At 45.5% G+C, this 9,476-nt stretch overlaps 1 protein-coding gene across 2 annotated transcripts in view; it reads right to left on the minus strand.

The window, feature by feature from the left end:
* Nucleotides 1-9,431, minus strand: part of ERP27 (endoplasmic reticulum protein 27) — a 20,699-nt gene extending 11,268 nt beyond the window's left edge. Inside the window, exons 1-3 of one of the 2 annotated variants that reach the window (XM_081212104.1) lie at nucleotides 9,109-9,431; nucleotides 8,731-8,831; nucleotides 4,936-5,073 (exon numbers count right to left, since the gene is read on the minus strand). In XM_081212104.1, coding sequence (XP_081068230.1) covers nucleotides 4,936-5,073; nucleotides 8,731-8,831; nucleotides 9,109-9,253 — 384 coding nt within the window. In that variant the 5' untranslated portion in view covers nucleotides 9,254-9,431. The remainder of the gene's footprint in view (nucleotides 1-4,935; nucleotides 5,074-8,730; nucleotides 8,832-9,108) is intronic. The other variant, XM_081212105.1, reaches the window with a different exon arrangement.
* Nucleotides 9,432-9,476: the final 45 nt, after the last annotated feature.

Below are 9,476 nucleotides of genomic sequence, written 5' to 3' on the forward strand. Positions count from 1 at the left end.
TAAGGACAAACATGAATCTAGAAGGGTGTATTTAGGTTGTCGGCCTTCCACAATCAAATGATGATGTTTATTTCCCTCATAGTACAGATCTTTGAAGCGTCTTTGGAAGAAGAACGTTACGACCAATGGAAACAGGCCAGTGAAATCTGGTTTCCATTTGTAACACCTGTTGAAATTACATACAAAGTTAATGGTGAGTCATCCTAACAAACTTGCCACATTTCATTGTACTTCATAAATAGGGGGTTGGACTTGATGGCCCTTGTGGTCTCTTCCAACTCTATGATCCTAAATTTGGGAGTGAAGGTGAGAGTATTCCATTCCAAATAGGTTACCAGCTGCCTCTAACTTGCACAACATTTTAAAATCCCAGACAAAGGCATAACCAAGTTACCTTGCCCAGCTGTGAGGAATAAGGCCACTATTATACAGTGGTACCTCAGGTTAAGAACTTAATTCGTTCTGGAGGTCTGTTCTTAACCTGAAACTGTTCTTAACCTGAGATACCGCTTTAGCAAATGGGGCCTCCTGCGGCCGCCACTGCGTGATTTCTGTTCTCATCCTGAGGTAAAGTTCTTAACCCGAGGTACTATTTCTAGGTTAGCGGAGTCTGTAACCTGAAGCGTCTGTAACCTGAAGCGTCTGTAACCCGAGTTACCACTGTAATTGGGATAAAGGGCTTTTTAGAGACTTGCTGCTGTTTATAGAGACTTGGCTCCCTAATAAAGAAAAAGATTGGCGTGACCCATAGTCAACTTCCAGTACTAAACTGGAAGCTACAACTAACCCATCGCTCTACCCCTACATCTAGATATAGCAAGCATCTATGCCTGCAGCGACCAAGTTCTCTTCAGCACTGGAAGCGCTAACCTGCTCTGCCCCAGGATTCGGACCCCAGCACACACAGCACACACAGCCCAGCAAGCCGCCTCCTTCCCTGATGGCTTCTGGGCTGACAAAAGACCACAACAAACCAGGATGCTACCTAGCCAAGGAAGCTGCTCCCAATATGCCTACGCAAAGTAAGCTGAAGGATTTCCTGTGCACTGCTATGAACTGCAATGTCGGGTTACCAATGGGGGCTGTGTTTGTACACCCCCTCCATTCCTTCTCCGGCTTCTGCCAGTAAGTAAATAAGAGCATTGTTAGCTTTGCCACCTCTCCCACAGAGAGGGGAGTGGCGGGGGATACCTTCCTGACCACAGCTCATTTACTAGTGTGATTTGAATTTTGCTGTCTAGCCCTTTTGAAAGTCACTACTGGTAAAGGCTGAAGAGAGTTGGAAATCAGCAGCAAAGCTCTGCCAGGCTGGCCTAGTGGCAGGAAGGGCAAGTAGCAGAGGGAGGATGAAGAGAGCATGGGCCGCCAGGTGAGAGAGAGAGAGCCAGCCTAGAAGGTAACACTAGTTGATCTGTCCCTGCCTTGGGCATTTGTTCAGGGGGGAAATGGACTTGCCATGAAGGGCCAACATAAAGCAAAAGTAAGAGTGCGCTAACTGATGGGAGTCAAGCAGTAAGACTTGCAATATTTTACCAGAACTGGGCGGCAGCAGCAATAGACAGAAAGGCAAGCTATTCTTCATTCGCGGATTCCTCCTTAAGTAACTGCTTAGACTCATGGAACTATAAAGGAACCCCAAGGGTCATCTAGTCCCAACCTCCTGAAATACAGGAATCTCAGCTGAAGCATCCATGACCGATGCCCATCCAACCTCTGCTTTAAAACCTTCAAAGAAGGAGAGTCTGCAACCTCCTGAGGGAGACCATTCCACTAGTGAACAGCTCTTACTGTCAGAAAGGTTTTCTACACATCTAGTTGGAATCTCCTTCCTTGTAACTTGAATCCATTGGTTCGAGTCCTACCCTCCAGAGCAGGAGAAAACAAGTTTGTTGGTAAGGTAGATAACTTAAGGCCTGCCTGTTTCCTCCCTAAGTTCCATTAGTTCAAGCCAGTTGCAGGATGAGCTAGCATGTGCCAGCGTCTCCTCACTGGCCACATGTGGAGCCTGTGCTCAGAATGGCTTTGTCTGCCCCCACTCATCAACCTTAAGTTTCTACCAGCGGTCTTAACCTGACTATTCCTTTCTGTAGCATGTTTACCAAACTTCAACAGCAGCCGCCTTCTTGAATAATGCTACTTCAGCTTGCAGGAAGGAGAACACTTGCTTGAATGAAACACCAACAGCATAAGAGCTTAAGATGAACCTTCTGGATCAGGCCAGTGGCCCATCTAGTTCTTCAGCTTGCTCTCACAGTGGCCACATTGTTAAGTTGCCTGTGGGAAACCAGCAAGCAGGATTTGAGCGCAAGAGTACTCTTCTGTCCTGTGCCACCCCAGCAACTAGTATTCAGAAGCATTGCTGACTCCAGTCATGGCTTGTAGCCTTTGACAGCCGTCTCCTCCATGAATTTGTGTAATCCACATTAAAAGAAGCCATCCAATTGGGAGCGAGTTCCATAGTTTAACCCTCAATAGAAAGCTACCATATCAGAGAAAGGGATGCTGCTTTATGTGCAGGGTTTAAAAAAAGATATTCAGACATAATTTTATTTCACTTCACCACCACCCATAGACTTTATGGCTTACTCCAGGAAGTCCTGTACATTTTAATTAGTCTGATCCAGCTGATTCCCCTAATGGACATCATGCCCAGGAGTCACTTCCTGCTGCTCTTTTATTTGTCCTGCAGGTTCAAGTTAAACATACGTTTGATAGCAGTGGGACAGCAACATACCATAGACTGTAGCCTGCCCCATGAGAGATGGAAGGGGGGTGAGCGCACCAGCTAATCATGGATAGGCAAACTAAGGCCCGCGGCCCGGATCCGACCCACTCGCCTTCTAAATCCGGCCCACGGATGGTCCGGGAATCCGCGTGTTTTTACATGAGTAGAATGTGTGCTTTTATTTAAAATTCATCTCTGGGATATTTGTGGGGCATAGGAATTTGTCCATCCCCCCCCAAAAAAAAATATAGTCTGGCCCCCCACAAGGTTTGAGGGACAGTGGACCAGCCCCCTACTGAAAAAGTTTGCTGATCCCTAAGCTAACTTATTCCCTCTGAGGGTCTTCATCACTATGGCTACCTCTCATGCATAGCCCCAACCTGGTGTCAGTCAGGGGGTTCTCAGAGGACACATCAGACACACCACTGGCCAAGGGTCTGGAGGAGCAGGAAGGGTCCATTGAAACCAACAATGGGCTGTCATAGGAGGAGCCACCACCATCTAGTCCTCAAGAACACTTGAGGTCCTCAAGGTCCAGAGCTGAGGGAGCTGAATGGCAGCAATGTAGCCTGTATCTACAGATACAGATCCGCCATGTGGCTTGTAAGGGGTCTCCTTCTAAGTAAGCAATGTCTGGAACACCTTCACTATTAGCAGCTGTGCTTAGGATGTGGTCTAGGAGGTCAGCATGTATAAGGTTTCGCTTTGGGGCTTTCCAGATGCTGGAAACAACACAGGACTCTGGCTCTTTGTTATTTCCTTTGCGGTGTTGTATCTCGCCTGAACTCCCTGTGATATTGATCTTGGACTGTTGCCTTGCCTCTGGATCATGTTTTGGTTCCGAGACTGATTTTCTGGGGTTTGCTTGGACTGCTCTGCATCTGCAGCCCTGCCCTTGTTGGTGAGGGGGTTTTTTTTGCTAACAGACTTATACCTGCTGAGATTGGGACCCTAGCCCCAGAGGGCATCCATTGGAGCATGACTTAAAAATAAATAAATCCTGGATGCTTTTAATCTAAAACAGCAATTTAATCTATTATTTATTTACTTGTGGTTTTGCATGGCAATAATTGAAACAGTTATTGCAATGATATTTTCGGGGTGGGAGAGAATTCTAGTAGTTGACTGAAGGAGCAATCAGGATAGGAAAACAGGGGGAAATGTATCCATCAAAAAACCTAGCCTAAACTGATTGGCTGTGTCCAGACAGGGGTGTTATCTTGCACAACAAGTTGCTTAGATCTGATTTTTCCATGTAAGGGTATCCATAGACAAGCTGTTTACATTTTCTGCCTGATTCCTAAACTGATGACCCGTATCCACACTATGCGGCTCCACTGATCTCTTGATCCAAAGAAATCAAACTCTACTTAAGTTCTGCCCCCTGGACCTTCTCACTGCACAGGGAAGTCAGATGCGTGTGACCGTTCAATCTTAGAACAGCAAGGCAGTGGTCAAGTGTTATGTAGAGGTTCTAGTAATTGCCACAGGGCAGCTGACATGAATTTGTTTTTAATGAGACAGTCATACGTATCTTGCCAAAGTCTACAAGTCTATGGTTACTGGGCATATGTTAATCAGGATTGCAAGCCTTTGATCTTCATTTTAGCAAAGTTGTAGCTGAACTAAAGTCCTTCCAAAATATTCCATTGGCCTTTAAAAGAAAGAGAGGAGGGGTTGTTCTCTTCATGCTTTGTATGTAGAGCGTACAGATTTCATGGGCCAACATTCCTACCTAGCGCATTCCAGGTCTTTTTTGTTGCTCTTGGAAAGACTTAGCCTCTCCTTCTGAGTATAATATTGATTTCTACCAAGAGACTGTTGGAAGAAGAGAACCCAGTTAACACACCAAGTTACAGCAGCACCTGGATCAGTGAAGGCTTCTTCATTGGGGTGAATAGAGCCCTGTTCACCAACGTTAGTATGACTTAGCCACCCTCCACCTTCCTGCCTTCTTACTTATAAGCAGGGGGTTAGAATGGCTTTTCAGCTTCCTCCTCCTTGCCTCAGTGTTGCTTGTTATAGAACTCTTTACTGAGTTCTATACTGAGGTTAAAGACTGGAATCAGTTGGCTTGGCCTGTCCTTGGTTATGGCGCCACCTGCTGTTGGCCTCCCTGCCTTCTACCCTACCAATTCCAATGGGCATCAGCCACCACTGACCTGTTTGCTGGAAGCAGCAGAACTACAAGCGAAAAAACAAAAACCTACCATACGGAAGAGGGAGATGGTGTTTGTTGTGACATTATAATGGGAAAGAACACTAGAGGAGGTGCAGAGCCCAAATGGTACATCTTGCATATCTTGTACCATTTTAAGGAATTCTGAAAGTTCTGGTCGCTCTGGATCCTGAAAAGGAGAGGGGAAGAAAGAGAATGAAAAAAAAATGGGAGGGAGTGCCACAATCCTATGCTACAAATTTATATCACTTATAAACCCAGTTTTAAGTGGAAGGGTTTCCCCAAAGAGTCCTGGAAACTGGGGAAGGTGCTGGAAATTGTCCATGAGGAGACACTCTGCACATCTCATTGAACCTTTGGGGTACGTAGGGAATAAATATTTTTGCATTCACCCCAATCTCTGAGTGGTGAGAGTCAATGGGTTCTGGCACATAACCTGAGATTGGCTTCCATGGATGTCTCAAGCCACAGCTTTGAGTTCAGCACAGAACAAGACAAGCCTCTGTGTCTCCAGCTCCCAGCGTCAGCCAAAAACTCACGCCCAGTCCTCCTCATTTGACTTCTTGTTCTCCTTCTTATGATGGCATCCAGGTAAGATGGGAAGTCTTGCCCATTAGTCTGTGTGGCAACAGAGCTCACTCTTTGGACATGCAAATGGAAGTACTTAACTGGCCAGCTGAAGCCATTACCTTAACAAAGGAAGTTCTTTGGCTGGTTCAGCAGGTTTCTTCTTATAGATTCTAAGCTCATAAATACAGGATCACAAGTTGGAGGGGACCCATGAGTAGTCATCCAGACTACCCTGTAACACTATCAAAGTCGTTTCAGTCTATAGTGTAGCTGTACCCTTAAAGAGGTAGAATGAGAGAAAAAGAGAAAGGTGGAGGATGGGGGGGGGGGGAATGGAGAAAAATAGAGCAGGAAAATGTACTAAATAAAGACTAAGAAAGCAGCTCTGTAGGCAGAAATCGCTGCCTCAGATTTTCTTCAGGGCTTTGGCTTTCCACTGCAATTTAAGTGAAGGATACTGACATCTAGCGGCTACTTGTAGTCGTGCAGGTTAATAATAATAATAATAATAATAATAATAATAATAATAATAATAATAATAATAATTTTATTATATATACCCCACCCATCTGGCTGGCTTTCCCCAGCCACTCTGGGCGGCTCCCAACAGAACACTAAAAAGAGACTAAAACTTCAAACATTAAAAACTTTCCTAAACAGGTTTCTCTAGTGGCCCTTATTCTGCATGAGTCAGTATTCCATGACGAGGATTACTGGACATCCCTCAATAAATGAATATTCTGGATGACCTTCCAGACTGGTCACCTGTTGTATTTAAAAGAGAATGAGCAATACATTCCTGCTACCATGGCTGCAATTATAAACCAGATGCAACTAAAGTCATGAGGCTCCTTAAATAGTGCAGAGTGCTTGACTTTCCTTTGTGCTCTGTTGAACCTTAGGCCCTGAGACTGTAGACGACAGCACTTCCTCACTGGGAGATACCACCTGCTTTTCTGTCCTTTGGAGCCAATACAGCAATCTTTATCTACTTATTGAGATTCTAAGACTGTTTCATGGGTACTTAAAGAGTAGGCATTAAAACACATTAAATATCTCTCCCTGCCACCATCAAAAAGGATGTCAAGGTGTTAGTGAACCACACATAGCTGTTTGTTTTCTGACCCATTCCGTCCTAATCCTCCCTGCATCTTTAGAGAGACTCTCAGTATAAAATGAGGTAGTGCTCAGAGACTAGAAATGCACAACTTATCAAATATTTTAAGATAATTTTGCTCTGCATCCTTTCTACATCTCAAATAACAGTGACAGTTGGCCCTTTAAAACATGTTTCCTGAAACTGTCTTCAATCAAGTTAAAATTCTCAGAGATCGAAAGTGAGATTGAAACCAAGTTCACAGCTAATGTGGTTCAACTGGGGAAAAGAAGTTGGCTTGTAAATAACAGGGGTAGAAGAGAGAGACCTCATATTAAACAAAGGCCTCTTCATCATTTTATTATTATTGTTGAGCAGCTGGTTCTAGAGTGGAAGCAGAAGTGTGGACTGAAAACACATTGGTAAGTTCAAACTGAGGAAGAAAGCGCTTTTGAGTATTCAGTGATTAATGAACTGGGCTTTAGCTGGACGAACCAAATTCCAAGCCTTTGAAAACTTGGCTTCACATTTGTACAGTGTATTTATAGAGACAGTGATATTTTTAACAATAGCAGTGCCATGTTCGGTTGAAGTACAGCACAATGTTTAGTAAGTCCATTGAACTACTGCTAGGATTGTTGATTGTCCTACTTTACAGAGAACAGTCCTCCATTTGAAGGCGCCTTCTATTTGTACACATTTTATTTGAGTCTTGGCGGTGGTTTGTTTTGTGGGGATTCTTCTGGCAGAGAAGCAGCGGCATCAGTGCTGATTTCCGGTGCAATCGCGCCAATTTCCAGTGCAATTGTGCCAATTTCCGGTGAGATCATGCAACACTTGGAGAGCAAGCTCACTGGAAATTGGCACAATCCCACCAGAAATCAGTGGCAGAAGCAGCAGGACAATTGGTGCAGGGCAATAGCGGCAGCACTTCTTGTTGTGACAAAACAGGAAACGCCACCCCCATTTGGCAGTGACATTCCTCCCATTAGCACTGGACAACTCCATTTTTAATTTCCTACAATGCTCCAGTGTCAATATATCAGGTGTTCTATAGTGTTGGGGGGGGGGGGGATATAGTAGTAGCAGCAGCTTGTAGCTGCCTGGTGAGGAGAAGCCATGACAAACATTGATCCTTACTGGGTCATTTGGGCCCTGGAAGCTGCCAGAGGATGTCAAGTACTGATGCTGGCCATAAATGTGAGAAATGGCCTTCAGAAAACACACCGAGAACTGAGGAGGGAGAAAAATATGTACTCAAGATTTAATTTTGGTATCTATGCTTTTGGGTGCGGGTGGCGCTGTGGTCTAAACTACAGAGCCTAGGGCTTGCCAATTAGAAGGTCGGCAGTTTGAATCCCCGCGACAGGGGTGAGCTCCCGTTGCTCGGTCCCAGCTCCTGCCCACCTAGCAGTTCAAAAGTACGTCAAGTGCAAGTAGATAAATAGGTACTGCTCTGGAGGGAAGGTAAACGGCGTTTCTGTGTGCTGCTCTGGTTCGCCAGAGGCGGCTTAGTCATGCTGGCCACATGACCCAGAAGCTGTCTGCGGACAAACCCGGCTCCCTCAGCCTATAGAGCAAGCACGCAACCCCAGAGTTGTCTGTGACTGGACCCAACAGTCAGGGGTACCTTTACCTTTATGCTTTTGGAACTTGGACTGTGTGCTCACACTACAGCCACAATCTCCTTCCTGAACCAGACAGCATTAAGGTGTTATATTGTCCTCCTATGACACCGCCACTGCTCACAAAAGTCCAACTACCGTATTTTTCGCTCTATAAGACGCACCTAGTTTTTGGAGGAAAACAAGAAAAAAAAATATTCTGAATCTCAGAAGCCAGAACAGCAAGAGGGATCGCTGCGCAGTGAAAGCAGCAATCCCTCTTGCTGTTCTGGCTTCTGGGATAGCTGCGCAGCCTGCATTCGCTCCATAAGACGCACACACATTTCCCTTTACTTTTTAGGAGGGAAAAAGTGAGTCTTATAGAGCAAAAAATATGGTACTTATGCTGACAAAATTTTAACAACCATAGATGGGAGCAACTCTTTTTTACACGGTCCTCCACATAATACAGGGTTGTAAGGAGGTTGTGCTAGAGTGCCCAGCATGAAAGGCCTGTCTAGTTTAAGTCTACAGCCACAGAGACATCTCAACAAACCTGGAAGAATCCAACGACAACCACCTCAGCTGCACTGACAAATGCGGCCACAGCTGCAACATCCTCCAACTGTATTGGTTTTCTTGCATCTTCAGGAGTACCTAAGAAGTAGAGGAAGGTATAGCCAGCCTCTTTTCACAGCCAAGCGAACGCACACAAACACACTGTACCCAACCCTCCTTGAAAGTTTTTATCAGATTTCACAGGCAGAAGCGATGAGCCTTCATGGCTGCCTTCAGAATGCTTCCCACGTTCTCAGTTGGGAGCAGCAGTACCTCAGCTAGAATGGCTGCTTCAATCTGGATGAGCCCTCCTACTCTATGTGCCAATCCCCACAGCCTCACCACCTCTTTGGAATTCAAGCCATTCCTCCCTTACCTTTGGGTGCTGGCTCCTTCTCAGCACATCCCAACATGAAGACACAACTGAGAAGGGACGTAAGGAACCACTGCTGCAAGAGAGAGGTTTTCATTGCCTTGCCTCGTTTCTCTCCTTGCCACAAGCCCTGCTTCGAGCCAGACATCGGAAAGGTGACTTGCCATCTGTCCCGAATCTGATGTGGCAACACCTAAAGCTGTGGGAGTGAAACACCTGGGTATGTTCAGATCTGTTATTTCCCACGATAAGAGACTTCAGGGACAGGAGGCTCCCGGAGGTTTCCTTTTGCAAGTGTTCTGTTCCTCATTTTGTTGGCAATAGGACTCCCTTTTTCATAGTGGTCTAGGCACAGCGAAGATAACAAAGAA

Source organism: Podarcis bocagei (assembly GCF_964188305.1).
Source record: "Podarcis bocagei genome assembly, chromosome: 10".
NCBI lineage: Eukaryota > Metazoa > Chordata > Lepidosauria > Squamata > Lacertidae > Podarcis > Podarcis bocagei.